This window comes from Cebus imitator, unplaced genomic scaffold (genome assembly GCF_001604975.1).
Source record: "Cebus imitator isolate Cc_AM_T3 unplaced genomic scaffold, Cebus_imitator-1.0 Scaffold83, whole genome shotgun sequence".
Taxonomy (NCBI): Eukaryota; Metazoa; Chordata; class Mammalia; order Primates; family Cebidae; genus Cebus; species Cebus imitator.
The window spans coordinates 6,874,634-6,890,663 of record NW_016107398.1 but is presented as its reverse complement, the minus strand read 5'-3'; the positions used below and the strand labels follow the sequence as shown (position 1 = coordinate 6,890,663).

The window sequence follows — 16,030 nt, the reverse complement described above, 5'->3', positions numbered from 1 at the left end:
AAAAAAAAAAAAAAAAAAAAAAAAAGAAAGAAAGAACAAATAATGTGTATGTTGTAGGACTACTGTGCTAACGAAATGACATAATGAATGCAGAACCTTTATTATAGTGACTGGCATGTAAGAAATCCTTAGTACGTGATAGTTTTTAATGTCAAAATCATTCTTAACTTTGGAAGTCACATGTGTGGTAGGAGGAAGCAAAACAGAATTAGGGCCACTAGAAGAAAAACACTCTTTTCCACCTGGAGATTCTTCCTGTAATGCAAACTTTATTTTAGAAGGCACAGTTCTATTACAGGAGATGAAGAATAGTGATACAGGAGATGAAGATAGTGATCTGGCTGATAGAGATTAAGTGATGAGCAGAATAAGGATGACATCATAAGAAAATGTATCCCTTTGCACATGAATATTAGAATGAATGTTCTAGCACCACTTGAAAATAAGTTTGGATTCCTTAGAAGAAAGACAATCATACACAAACATTTTGTTCAAATAAATTGAAAACTTAAGAAACAATATCCACATTCCAGCTTAATGTAAGTCTCAATCAAATCACATCTCCAAGACCTTAGTAAGATCTTCCTTCATCCCTCCCTCTCTATCTTCTCCTGTGTGTTTGTGTGTGTATGAAATAAAATACAAAGAATAGAACGTTTGAAGGTTCACCAAACTTAACTTTTCAAGAGTGGGAATATCAATTCTTGGACCTTCCAAGGAGAACGAAAATACAAGCTATTGGGCAACAACAACTATGATCAGAAAGTTAAAAAAATCTGTAAGTTATAAACCTACCAATCTTTCCCCCTATACCCCTTATATGAGTCAAAGTCATTTCCTTTGTTACAGAATCCCCCACAATGTCTTATTGTACATTAGCAAATCAGCATAATTTCATAAGTATCACTCACCATTTGGAGAACACCATTTAGTCTTAGCAAAGCTGCTTTATATATTACTGATAACAAGATGATGCAAACTAGGTAGGGGAGAGGAGATTGCTACTTTATTGGATTGTTTTTCAATAGTTTCAGTAAACACAGTTGAAAAATGGCTCATCTCCTGTACTTTAGTTAGAAGTTTAATAATTGTTAGAAATTACCATAAACAGGACTTGGTAAAAATAATAAAGTGAATAAATTAAAAAATAATAATTGTGGTAATTTAAAAAGCAGTAAGAAGCAGCTTTGGTATCATTTTCATAAACTGGTATCTGGCAATATGAAGATGACAAAAAGAATCAGAGCAACAGTGATTAAGTGTGTCTCTGCATCGGCCTGAAAGGTTGATAAAACAAGACTCCATGATATGCTTGGAGGTTGAGGTACACATCTAAACTGCCATAAATCCAAGCACTGAACCTACAATACTATGTAAATAATAAAACCACAATGGCAAAAATATTTTCCCTTAACAGCTTATTTCTGTCTATTGCAAAGAGGTAGGCTAGGGTCAATTCATGATCAATGATCTCAAAACCTACAAGTATATTTAACTGTGTTACTGGGAAGAATGGTCATATGCAATCACTGGAAGGAAATCATCATTTAAAAATCTAGAGACGCTAATACTTGAGATCAATATAGCAGGTAATAATTAACATGCTACCCTAAATTTATTACACCATTAACACCTATAAATTCTTAAGAAGCCTGTAAAAGCTTCTAAAAGCCCAATAATATTACTAATTACTACCAGTTGATTACCCAACTGTGGTTGCAGACAGAGATTAGGCTCTATTAGTTATTAGCTATCAAGGCCAATCAGGTAAATAAATAGTGTTTTGCTAAAAATCTCAGGTGAGTTGAATCTCAGATTCAAACTTACAATATTTGGCCCCCAGGCTGCATTTTAATGCCTGGTAATACAAGTAATGAACATGAGCCACATTCCACAAGAGAAAAATGGTGCCCTGATTATCAGGAAACAGCATCAATGGGGCAACAAAGGAGAGGAGTCTTCCCCACAGCTCACTGATGGGTCACTAACCTATACAGAAATGTGATTTTTACCAGGAAACAGGCATCAGTGGTGAACTCACAAAGAGAAAGAGGGAGTCTATAGTTGTAGTTCTCAAAGACCAGCAACTTTAGCATCACTGAGTATTACTACTACTATTATGATCTGTTTTTAATCACAGGACACTTTTGACACCAAATGTGGGGTTTTCCACATTAGGTAATTCTCCAAATCTCTGTGGACACCAGCTAGGTATTGACATCAACTACCCAGAATTAGTGTGGACCTCTCAGTTCCATAATGCTACACCCTACTTCAGATGCCGTCGCAAGTACTAAGTGCCCAGGGTACCTACACTCTGTCAAATTTGGCTACACATCAGGGGTTCCCACAAGGAACTACTCAAGTGCAATAATATCTTAATAATCTTCTAACCCAGGTAGAAGGCTGCAAAACCCTTATAGAGCCCAAGACTCAGGAGGGCTGTTTTAAGAAGGCAGACCCAAACCCAGGTGGCAGCCTCATTGTAGTCACAACTACAGACTTAGAAACCTATACACTATAGTTTGAACCAATGTAAAAATAAAGTGGACTTTTGTGTCATATAAAAATTACCAGAGGCAAACATAAAAGTTTGTTTTGATTTTAATTCTTATACTTAAGAATCCTGAAAATGGTCAGTAAAAGGGTATATTCTATATAAATAATAAAAATCCTTTCTATTTGTACATTCATCAGTTTAAGGGTTATTTTTCTAATGTTTGGTTGTGTTTTGTTCATTATTTGTATTACCATATTCTAATCTGTCTTCCTGGAGTTAAATTACTACCCTGTGATGTTTCGTCCCAGGTTCACTGTCATTTCTGTTTAAGACAGAAAAACAAACTGACTTGGGTACCTTTTTTGTTTTCAGTGAAATACCGTTATTTAGCATAAAATAAAAGGCACTGTAAGGAATCATAATACATTTAATACGGAATTCAACAAATACAAAATGGAAAATTGATTTATATCAGTTTCTCAGGGGCCCATTTATTATATTCACTTTTCATTTGTACATATGGTCACAAAACATATGCAAGTTACATGTACAAATTATATTAATATTTACAAAATAATTCCTTAAATAATTATTTCAATTTAGCTGGACACAGTAGCCCACGCCTGTAATTCCAGCTACTCAGGAGGCTGAGGAAGGAAGATCGCTAGAGACCAGGAATTTGAGACTGGCCTGGGTAACATAGAAAGACCTCCACCTCCGGAGGCTGCATTGAGCCGAGATCGCACCACAGCACTCCAGCCTGACGAGCGAGACTCTGTCTAAAAAAACAAAAACAAAAACAACAAAAAAAGAGAGACCTCCACCTCTAAAAAATAAAAAAAAATTCTTTTTAAAGTGTAAAAGAATTATTTTACTTTAAAAATAAAACAGAAAATTAAAGTCTCAAGTTATTTAACAAGTCAAATCCTTTTTTTTTTCGCCTGAGAGAGAGTCTTGCTCTGTCACCCAGGCTGGAGTACAGTGGTACGATCTCCACTCACTGCAACCTCTGGCTCCCAGGTTCAAGTGATTCTCGTGCCTCAGCCTCCTGAATAGCTGGGATCACAGGCATGCGCCACCATGCCTGGCTAATTTTTGTATTTTTAGTAGAGAATCGGTTTCGCCATGTTGGCCAGGCTGGTCTCAAACTCCTGACCTCAAGAGATCTGCCTATCTCAACCTCCCAAAGCGTTGGACTTACAGGTGTGAGCCACGGTGCCTGGCCCAATTACTTAAATCTTAAAATTAAACATTCCATCAGAAGTCAATGGCCAAAATTCCCTTTTACATACGGCATAGTCTACCCAAGTCAAATCCTCTTCAGATATGAATTTCCCTACAAAACTGTGATAAGCAAAGAACACAAGCACAAAATTCCATTTAAGGGAAGCCTGGTGCCTAGAATCAGCTTTAGGGTAGAGAAATATTAAGGACAGAATTAGTCAGCCTTTGGTTTAGTGGATTAAGTATGGCCTGATTGAAAGCTGGGCAAAATATATAAAAGATTCTGCCTAATGTGTGGCCTAATAATTCACTGCACCTTGAAATCCATGCTATCATACTTCTATAAATTCATTAATGATAAAATGATTCCAATAAAAAGATAGATTTTTATTTACAATTTCACCTAAAACAACCCAGCAATTTTTCAAAATCATTATAATATTGCTGCTGATGTTAAAAAATATGAAATCTCTTACTTGTATGGGGTAATTCTTTTCCTCTTCACAGTAGTCAATTGTGCTAATACAACAATTTTTCTTTTATTGTTCACTAATGAGACAGTAATTGCCATCGGAATCCTACTGGGAACCTAGACTTTTAAATATAATAGGCCTAAAGACAATTTCACTGTATTTATAATGATTTTGAGATATATTTTGTTCTGTATGAACACAACAGCAACAAAACATTTTCCTTTCTGTGCAAGATAAACTTCATATTATTTAGCAATGTGTAGTATACAGAAGAAACAGCTTTAACCAGGCAGATCTCAGGTTCTTCTTTCCAGCAACTAAATTAAAGAACAGTGAACAGAATGTTCCTTTTTATTTAAAGAAAACAAACAAACAAAAAAAAAAAACAACCTGTTAACCTATCATTAGAAATCCTTTAAAAAATTTTGCTATTTTAAAGTTTTTAATGTTTACATTAGAAATGTAACCTTCAGACTCACTTAGTATGAGTTCCAATGTACCACAAAGCAAAACTGCACACTCCAATTCAAATACTGATTATATATAAAGAACATTTATAGAAAGATATTTTAATGTATTGTTGGCTGGCATCACTACCTTCAGAATTTATTTAGAATGTAAAGATTTCTAGAAATACATTTTAATTAACACTTTCTGGTGGTATATTTTGGTTGATAAACTGCACTTGGCAATTACCATCCTTTGGGACCTCAGGTACTCTTTTCTTAAACACTGTAGGTACTATTAATATTTACCACTCAACAGAAGGATTAACAAGTCTGTTTCTCATTCTTGGACTATAATCTTTTCTAAAGCCCAAATAAAATGTGAAAGGAGAATAGTACCTTTCATGATGTCCTAAATCCAAAAGAAATTCATCTGCATGTCTTTGGAGTTCATTTCCTTCTAAGTTCTTTAATTTCTTCAATTCACTCTGTAGGAAAAACCAGAGCTCTTTAGCTCCATTTTCAATCCTCCTCCTCAGGATTTCATGATCCTTCCCCAGGCCTGCAGTCAAAGAATAGACAGTTGTAGCATTTCCAACATTTTGATAAAAGGAAACTTTCAATTACTTGTGCTAAAGCCCATATACTGAGGAGGGAAAAACAATGTATAAACACCTACCATTTCTGGTCTGTTTCTTGTAGTTTTCAATCTGTTCTTTGGCCTTAACAAGCTGTTCTTCTAAAACACGTACTCTTCCCGTAGCTGGCCCCTGATCAATGGGGCCTTCTGGTATCCTATAGTTCAGGAAAGAAAATGTAAACATTTAGCTTTTAAACTGTAAAACAAAATAGAAACTCACTTTACTAAAACATTTATACTGTAAATTCTATAAGCTGTTGAACCATATTGCACAAAAGAAGTACCAAACGGAATTTTCTCTTCAAAGGTATATGATTAACCAATGAAATGGACAATGAAATGATAAACAAAAATAGAAAATAATAATCTACCTCAGAAATCTATGATCTTCTAGGAGTCAACAAACCTCTAGAACTTTTTCCTAAAATCTTTCATTCCATTACTTAGAGTATCACCATCACTGGCAAAGTGGTCAATTCTTCATTAGTGGTTAGGAGTAAGAAAAGTGAAGGAAAAAGTAAAGAAAAGGCTTAAAAGAAATAAGGAAGTATATCTGAACATGTGTCTAAGGATATGCTCAAACATCAAATATAATGTTATTTCTAAATTAATTACAATATCAGATTATATAAATCTGTCTTTCAATTCGTGACCTTAAAGTACTAAGTATTAGTTTTATATAGAAAAAAGAAAGACAAGAGCAGATGAAACATACTGGAAAAAAAAAAAAAATGGGCCAAGTGTAGTAGCACATGCCTGTAATCCCAGCACTTTGGACGGCCCAGGTAGAAGGATCACTTGAGCACAGGAGTTCATGGCCAGCCTGGGCAACACAGCAATCCCCCATCGTTACAAAAAATAAAAACACTAGCTGGGCACATGGTGGTGTGTGCCTGTAGTCCCAGCTGAGGCAGGAGGGCGGTTTGAACCCAGGAGTTTAAGGTTGCAGTGAACTATGATAATCTCACTGGATTCCAGTGTAGGCAGCAGAGTAAAAAACCCTGTCTCAAAAAAATAAAAATAAAAAAATGGAAGATTACTGTCTTACTCATTTCTATCAGCAACAACAAAAAAATCAGTCAATAATATAAAATTTTGGAGCACAGAACAGCAATCCAAGATCTTTTACTTATATTGTCAACCTCTCTGTTCAACTTAATTCCAAACTGTGCTTGTTCCTAACATGTTTTGTTTTTATATGACTTTTCGAAATATACTATACTCCACTTTGATGTACATAATACAATTTTGTGTTAGGCTAAACAAAGGTCTCCCAAAGATATCCATAACATAATCCACGACACCCGTGAATATTACTTCATGGCAAAAGAAGCTCTGAATATGTACATAATTAAGGATTTTGAAATTGGATTATCTAGGTGGGCAATTTTGTAATAACAAGTGTCTTCATAAGAAGAAGTTAGAGGAAGATTTTACTACAGAAGAGGAAAAGGTTATGTGTTACGTGGCTGTTAGCTCTGAAGAGAGAAGAAGCGGCCATGAGCAAGGAACACATTTTTAGAAACTGGAAAAGGCAAACAAATGAACAAACAAAAAACCCTAGATCCTCTCCTAGAGCTTCTCTAGGGAATCCAGCCCTCCTGACACCTTGGTTTCAGTCAGTGAAACTCATTTGAGATCTCTGGCCTCCAAAACTGTAAGATAGTAATTTTATGCTGTTTTAAGCCATAAAATTTGTTGTATTTGTCAAAGCAGCAATAGGAAATTAATACACACATATATGGATCCCTTTGCAAAATTGTCCTAAGATCAAATCGTTGATTTTTCTTTCAAAGTCTATTTAAACGAGGAAATATCTGTAAAGGTACTTAGCACAGTGTTGGGCAATAAATTTTATGAAGGCTACTATTATATCTGAGCTTTGTCATTTTAGAGATGAGCTGTAATCTCAAAAAGTCTGGGCTATCTATTCTTAAAATCACAGTTTAAGAGAATTTAATTTTTAAATGATAATTGGCAGCATTTAAATTCATATGTCAACATAGTCTTTATTTTTCATTTATTTATTTATTTTTTGAGACAGTCTTGCTTTGTCGCCCAGGCTGGAGTATAGTGATGTGATCTTGGCTCACCACAACCTCTGCCTCCAGTGTTCATATGATTCTTGTGCCTCACCCACCTGAGCAGATGGTCATGATGGCATGTACTACCACACTTGGCTAATTTTTTTTAGAATTTTGGTAGAGACGGGGTTTCATTGGATTGGCCAGGCTGGTCTCAAACTGCTGGCCTCAAGTGATCCACCCACCTCAGCCTCCCAAAGTGCTGGGATTACAGGCATGAGGCACTGCACCCAGCCAACATAGCCTTTGATACAAATACTCTTGACACAAAAGGTTTTTTATAGCTTTTCTAACATTTTTTATATAACCTGATGAAGCCAAATTAACTGTCAATTACCTCTACTACTTCAGAATACATGCTTAATAAACTAGCTATTGTTACAGCTATACCAAAGTAACTGGAGACATTTTATAATTTCCTATAAAATGGTATTCATTAACATTGAACAGGAACATAAAAAGTAACCATCCTCCAATCATGAATTTCCGAGGCTACAGAATATCAATGAAAAAGGCTTCATTTGTATAAGCGCAAAGTGAATAATAATAAAATGAATACAGTAGTTGGTGCACAATTACCCAATTTATGAGCACACGTACATTCACAAATGAGGCATGTCTGGTATATAGGTTTTAAAAGTTATGTTTCTAAGACTTGGCTTAATCTCTTTCTGAATTAGGTGGCTGGTTTCTAGGAAACAATTTGAAAACTGAATAAAACTTCAATCTCTTGGGATTTATTTTGACAGCAATATACCATAGGACAGGTGTGTCCTTTTTCAGAATATATTTTAATGATAGAAATATTAACAATAGAAAGATTATGTCTCGGTTCTCCTTTTTATGTCATTTCTTCAAATACTGGTGGAATGAATACAAGAGGCAAAACAGCCATAAAAAATAGCATACAATCTTTTCAGTAGATTTCCTCGAAGATTTCCAATTTAATTACAATAAAACATAATGGCATTAGTAATCTATATCACCTAATAATCTAATCCAACTGTGGGGAAAAAAAGTGTACATAAAGAAAAGTACTAGGAAAAAAATCACTCTAAAAAAAATACAGGAGAACTATTCTTTCCAAACTGCATCCAGAAAAGAGTCAATATGCATGAACAGTCTCTTTTTTGAATACTTAGGGAACAGAATGCTTCCTTATTATATTCAACATGCTAAAGATATACATTATCTAAGATTTCCACTTCTGGCCAAGGCATTTACCATCCTGCCTGAAACAACTCAAAATCCAGATGAGATATATTAAACAATGATCAAATGAAGCTGTAATCAGGCAACAAAGGGCAGTCATCATGAGAGAAGGAAAACAAATGATGACAGCCCTATGACTGTCCCATCTTACTGCATTCAGAGAGTTTCCAGACCACAGTATATGGAGGGGAAATGCAGATGGAGCCAGTATATTCAATGAGTTGAAGAAATGGAGCTAAGAGTCTAAAAAGACCAGGAAAGAGTATGAATAACAGAGAACTGTAGAGGAGAGAGAACTCCAGAAATCTGCAAAGGTACCACTTGAGAATCAGCAGAGTACTTAGCACACACGTAAGGAACTACTCAGGCTGGGGAAAGAACTCTCTAAAAGGATTAGAGGAAGTAGTACCTGGGATTCATACAGATTAGCTAGAAACAGTTCCTGATAACACCAGCCAAACTAGAAAACGGTAATTTCTGGGGCACTGGGTAAAATGCTCAGAAGGATTTCGCCTCAATAGTAGGGAAATGTGCCCCAGACCAAACATTGCTTAGGTCCTGCTTAAAAATTCTTAAAAAACAAAATAGGATCCAGTTATTTTTAAATAACTATATCCCAGAACAAAATTTAAGAATATTAGTAAATTATACAAAAGCTTCTAGTAACAAACAAGGTAAAATTCATGATGTCCGGAATCCACAAAAGTTACCAGGCTTGCAAAAAAAACAAGAAAAGTCAACCCATAAAGAGGAGTAAAATCAATCTATCAAAACCAACTTAAAACTGACACAGATGTTAGAATCAGTATAGATGTAACAGTTATTACGACTGTATTTCATATGTTCAAAAGTTAGAGACAGGGAAGATATTAAAAAGATGTTAAAATTTTAATAAATAGGGCAGGCGCAGTGGCTCATGCCTGTAATCCCAGCACTTTGGGAGGCTGAGGTGGGCAGGTCACCTGAGGTCAGGAGTTAGAGACTAGCCTGGCCAACATCGTAAAACCTTGTCTCTATGAAAAATACAAAAATTAGCTGGGTGTGGTGGCGCATATCTGTAATCCCAGTTACTTGGGAGGCTAAGGCAAGAGACTCGCTTGAACCCAAGAGGCAGAGGTTGCAGTGAGCCAAGATCATGCCTCTGCACTCCTGACTGGGTGACAGAGCAAGATTGCCTCAAAAAAATATTTTTTTTAAATAGATACCCAAATAGAACTATTAGAGATGAAAACTGTGATGTCTGAAATGAAAAATATAAAGAATCAGATTTACTGCAGATTATAATTGTAGCTTCTACCTAAGAAACTAAGAAAAAAGAGCAAATGAAATTTCAATTAAGTGGAAGAAACAAAGTAATAAAGATCAGAGAGAATATCAATGAAATGGAGGAAAAGTAAAACAGATAAAAATCAATGAAAATGGTTCTTTAAAAAAAAAAAAAACCAATTAAATTGTCAAACTTTTTCCTAACAAATATTTTCGGTTTTACGGGCCAGCAAGCAAAATCAAGGCTATTACTTAGATACATATATAAAACATTTAAAATGTAACAACTTAAAAATGTAAAATCAATCTTAGCTTGCTAGCCATGAAAAAAAGAGGTGGTTGGTAGGATTTGACCCATGAATCATAGTTTTCCAAACCCTATTCTAGCCACACTGAACAGGAAACAGAAGGGGAATACTTCCCAACTCATTCAATAAAGCTAGCATTATCCAGATATCAAAACCAGAGAAAGATATTGTTAAAAAAAAACAAAAAACAAATTGCAGAACAGTATCTCTCATGAACACAGATATAAAAATTCTAAAAAATTTTAGCAAACTAAACCCAACCATATGTAATGTAGATAGTAAATCATGATTAATTAAGGTTTATCCTAGAAATGCAAGACTGGCTTAGCATCAAAAACTAAATCAATGTAATTCTTCCTATAAACAAAATTTTACAAATCACATTATCTGAATAGATTCAGAAAAAGAACTTAACAAAAGTCTAATGTAAATTCTTGATAAAAAATGTCAGAAACAGTCGGGTGCGGTGGCTCATGCCTATAATCCCCGCACTTAGGGAGGCCAAGACAGGCAGATCACCTGAGGTTGGGAGTTCAAGACCAGTCTGACCAACACAGAGAAACCTCATCTCTACTAAAAATACAAAATTAGCCAGGCATGGTGGCACATGCCTGTAATTCCAGCTACTCGGGAGACTGAGGCAGAAGAATCGCTTGAACCCAGGAGGCAGAGGTTGTGGTGAGCAGAGATTGTCCCATTGCACTCCAGCCTGGGGAACAAGGGCGAAACTGTCTCAAAAAAAAAAAAAAAAAAAAAAAGGGTCAGAAACTAGGAAATTAAGAAAATTTCCTCAACCTGATATCAAGCATCTATTAAAAACTTACTGTTAACACCACAGGTTAATGGTGAAAGCATAAATATATTTCCTCTCAGATCAGAAACAAAACAAGGATGTCCTCTCTCACCACTTCTATTCACCACTGTATTGGAAATTCTAGCCAGTGGAGTAAGGCAAGAAAAAGAAACAAAGGCATTCAAGTTGGATTGAAAGAAGCAAAGCTATCCTTACTCACATGACATGATAATCTATGTTGAAAATCTAATGGTGTTTAACAAGGTTGCAGAATATAACATCAACATACAAAATTTAATTGTATTTCTATATTCTAGCAAAAAAATATTGGAAATTCATATTTAAAACCACATATTAGTTCCAATAGCACCAAAAAATGAAAAAAATTAAGTATCAATCTGGCAAAAGATGGGCATGACTTATGAATTTAAAATTATAAAACAACACTGAATTTGTTTAGAAACTGACAGGCCAGTTCTAAAATTCATATAGAAATACGAACATCTAAAATACTCAATACAAATCAGAAAAAGGTAAAACTAAAGGGCAAACACCATCTGATATCAAGGCCTATTATATCTGGCTTGAGTTGGTGTCTGAATGATTGAATGAACGAATGAACAAAAATTTTAAAAATAAAAAAATTTTTAAACACCTATTATAAAACTATATACAATAATCAAGACAGTGAGGTACTGGTATAAAAATAGATAACAAAGAGCATAATGAAACAGAGAAGTCCAGGAATAGGCCCACACATAAATGGACACTCAATTAATTTTTTTTAATGAAGTCACAAAGATAATTTAGCAAAGGACAGTTTTTACAACAAGAGGAAAACAAGAAATATACCTTTCTGACCCTCAGTTCAGCAAAATTATCTTAGATATGACAGAAAGGTATGATCCATAAAAGAAAAAATGATAAACTGGATTTCACTAACATTAAAAGCTCTTCTTTTAAATAGACACAGAGTACAAGAAAGTCCTTTTTTTTTTTTTTGGAGACATTCTATCACCTAGGCTGGAGTGCAATGGCGTGACCTTGGCTCTGGCGTGACCTCAGCTCACAACCTGCACTTCCCCAGTGCAAGTGATTCTTCCATCTCAGCCTCCTAAGTAGCTGGACTACAGGCACGTGCCACCATGCCCAGCTAATTTTTGTATTTTTAGTAGAGACAGGGTTTCGCCATGTTGGCCAGGCTGGTCTTGAACTCCTGGCCTCAGGTGATCCATCCGCCTCGGCCTCCCAAAGTGCTGGGATTACAGGCATGAGCCAACGTGCCCAGCCAAGAAAATATTTTTAAATCCTACATCTGTTAAAGAACTTGTATCCAGACTACATAAAGAACCAAATCATCAGGGGAGAAAAAAAAAGCTCATAAGCAAAAAGATTTAAACAAATGTTTGAACAAAAAAGACAAAGAAGAATTAAGCACACTAAAAGATGCTAAACATTAGTTATTAGGTAAATACAAGAAAGGTGGACTGTGTTGCTGCAGCACTAGATATATAGGCTGGCCTGGTTCACTGCTTACATCACAAAACATGAAACAGGTAATCATTAGGATTTCCTGTAGATGATCCTCATTCCTATTTTAAAAACCTTTAAGGATGCTTACATGTTAGGTTTTTCTGAGATTTGATGTATATTTCAAAAATTATTCTCCCCAATAAAAATTCGATGAAAATCTTTATTCAAACAAGAAGGTATCCTTCTAATACCCAAACATTAGCCCCATTCTAAAGGAATGCAATGCATATAAAACATAATATGAATACCAGTACATTACTGTTTTGCAGTCAGAATATGAAAAAATAGTGAGTTGCAGCCTAAATGGAATGATTACACAGCTCTCTGAGAAATTAAACTTTTCTCATCAAAAATGTATTTAATAATTCATGTAAAACAGGTTGCTTTTCTTAAACACTTTCAACAATTATGCCATGAATATTAGAAAGAATAAAGGCCTTAATTAAGAAAAAGAACCTAGGTACAAGTAAACAATATTAGGAAAGAAAAGAGAATCATAAACACAGATAAAGAATTTTTAAACTTATCAAAAAATACTATGAATATTTGCAGGTACTTGCTTTAAAAACATGAAAAAAGTAATTTCTAGAGGAATTAAACTACAAATGAACTCAATAATTTATAGCAATTTTATCACTGGTCAAAAATCTATTGAATTTTCTAAAACTTTAAGTTCAAGCATTTTTATACGAGTTTTACAAATATTCATAAAACATCTGAATCAAAATCTAGGAAATATAAAGAGAGGAAATCCTAAAATTCCATTCCTGAGATTAGTATAAGATTGATATAAAAGTAGACAAGGACAACAAAAAAATTAAAGACTAATTCAATTACAGGCTTATTTTCAAACTCCCAAATGATATATTAGTAAATATAGCAATATAGTAAAAAAATACATGACTATCTCAACTTTATCCTAAGAATACTACATTGGTTTATTGAAAAGCTATTAATTTAAACTGATTGTATTAACAAATTAAAACAAAATTGCAATTCAATAGGAACAAAAACAATCATTTGATAAAATTTAACATTTATTCATTACAAACATCTTAGCAAGAAAGACTGAATGGAAGGTAAACTCTTTAATTCAGTAAGAAATATCAGAAATTCGTATTAAATATCACATTCTATGGATCAACTATCAGTAGCATTCCTTTTAAAGGTAAGAACAATAGAAGACAAGCCTGGCATCTATGCTTCTATTCATCACTGTACTGAAGGCCTTAGCCAATGTAATAAGATAAAGAAGAAGACAAGTGTAGAAAATGAAGAAACAAATGTTATTCAGATAATATAAACTTTAATATAGAAAATCCATAATAATCTACAAACTGTACTAATAAAGTTCAGGAACATTGCTATATACAATATCAATATATAAAAATTAAAGTCCCTATACAATGACAACCACAAATTACTAAATGTTTTAAAAGCACCACATTTACAATAGTAACAAGAGTATCATAAGCTTTCAAGGAATAAATCTAACAAAGAGCAATATAACCTGTACGTTAAAAAATTACAAATTTTGGCCAGATGCAGTGGCTCATGACTGCAATCCCAGCACTTTGGGAGGCTGAGGTGGGTGGATCACGAGGTAAGGAGTTTGAAACCAGCTGGGCCAAGATAGTAAAACCCTATAAAACCCTGTCTCTACTAAAAATACAAAAAAAATTAGCCAGGCATGGCACATCTGTAGTCCCAGCTACTCAGGAGGCTTTGGCAGAAGAATCACCTGAACCCAGGAGGTGGAGGTTGCAGTGAGCTGAGATCATGCCACTGCACTCCAGCCTTGGTGACAGAGTGAGACTCTATCTCAAAACAAAACAAAACAAAACAAAAACAAAAAAACAAATTACGAATTTTCTGAAGTAGTCGTTTCCCAAATTGATCTATAAATTGAATGCAATTCTAATAAAAATTCCAAAAGGATTTTTTTAGTTGAATTTAGCAAAGTGATCCTAAAATATTATGGAAAAGCAAAATCTCCAAAATAAGCTGGTTGATTTTGCAAAATAAGAAAAAAAATAGGATTTTTCCCCATCAGAACACAAAACAAAGTTTTAGTAATGGAAACAGTGTAACATTGGCACAAAGTCAGATAAATAAGACTAATGGAACACAATAACGCACCTAGAAAGAGATCCTAGCATATATGACACAGGTATCATTCTAAATTACAAGGGAAAGGATAAATCATTCAATAAATGGTGGTGACAGATGGTTTCACAGAAAATTCAAACTTAATCTGACAAAGAAAACTTTAAAATTTCAGAAGAAATTTTGCATTCTTCATGACCTTGGGAGAGAAAAGAATTTCTCAAGTAAGATTTTTTTTAAGCCCAAACCATAAAGACTAATAAATATGACTGCCTTAAAAATTAAAAATTTCTGTGCAATAAAATTAATAGACAAGTCAGATAAAGAGAATGGAAAATATATAATTTATATAGGATTATTATGTAAACTATATAAAGAACTCCTTCAAATCTATAATAAAAAGGCAAGGCAATGTAATAGAAAAATGTACAAAGTATATGAACTAGCAGTTCATAGAGGAAAGCTTTATTCATCAATAATCCTGAGAAATAATCAGCATTTTTTTGGTAACCAGGATATTCAAATTGAAACAGAGACATTCTCTCCTCTATTAGAACGGCGACAATTAAAAAGTGTGATGCTGAGTGAAGTGAGAATGCAGAAAAACTGGAACTCTCACATATTAGTTTTTAAGGGCTGCCATAACAGAATAGCATAAAATGGGTGGCTTAAACAACAGAAATTTATCACAGTTCTAGAGGCTAGAAGTCCATGATTAAGGTTACCAGAAGGTTTGGTTTCTTCTGAGGACCCACTCACTGAGTTGCAGAAGTCTGTCTCTTCTCACTGTATCCTCAACATGTCTTTCCTGTTTGCAAGCCTCCCTTCTTTTGTTTGCTAAAACTCTCCCTTCTTATGAGGACACCATCAGATTGGATTAGGGTCCACCTTAATGACCTCATTTTAACTTAATCACCTCTTTAAAGTGCCTGTCTCCAAATATAATCACATCTGAGGGACTGGTTTAGGGCTTCAATTTATGAATTTGGATGGGCAGGGGAAGCAGTTAAGCCCATAACATACACTAAAGGTAGGAAAGTAAAATTAGAACAATTTGTTTAGAAAATATTGCTGAATTGTTCCAAAGTTGAAAACACACATATATTAAAACCCAGAATGTATCCTTCTACAATTATCCTAAAGAAATTTTAGCACAAGTCCACAAGGAGACACTAGTTGTCCATTAATAGAGAATGAATAAATAGTAAATTGTGGTTATTCATATTCAGTAATTTATTCTACAGTTAAAATGAACAAACTGTACCTACGAGTATCAATCATGCATAATCTTACATGAATTTCAATGCTGAGTGAAAAAGTTGCAAAACATACCTAGATGTTGTATGATACATTCTTACAAATTTTAAAAAGATATAAAACAACATACTTTCATGCATACGTATTTACATAATAAAAGAATAAAGTGTGGACAGGAGGTATATACA

At 34.2% G+C, this 16,030-nt stretch overlaps 1 protein-coding gene across 7 annotated transcripts in view; it reads right to left on the bottom strand.

Annotated features, from left to right (window-relative positions):
• The window catches only part of FUT8 (fucosyltransferase 8), a 320,765-nt gene that overhangs the window by 106,853 nt on the left and 197,882 nt on the right, over positions 1-16,030 (bottom strand). For 6 of the 7 annotated variants that reach the window (XM_017534019.2, XM_017534018.2, XM_037740462.1 and 3 more), the window contains 2 exons: positions 5,323-5,438; positions 5,043-5,205 (listed from right to left, as the gene is read on the bottom strand). In XM_017534019.2, coding sequence (XP_017389508.1) covers positions 5,043-5,205; positions 5,323-5,438 — 279 coding nt within the window. Of the gene's footprint in view, positions 1-4,200; positions 4,303-5,042; positions 5,206-5,322; positions 5,439-16,030 lie in introns of all 7 variants that reach the window. The other variant, XM_037740465.1, reaches the window with a different exon arrangement.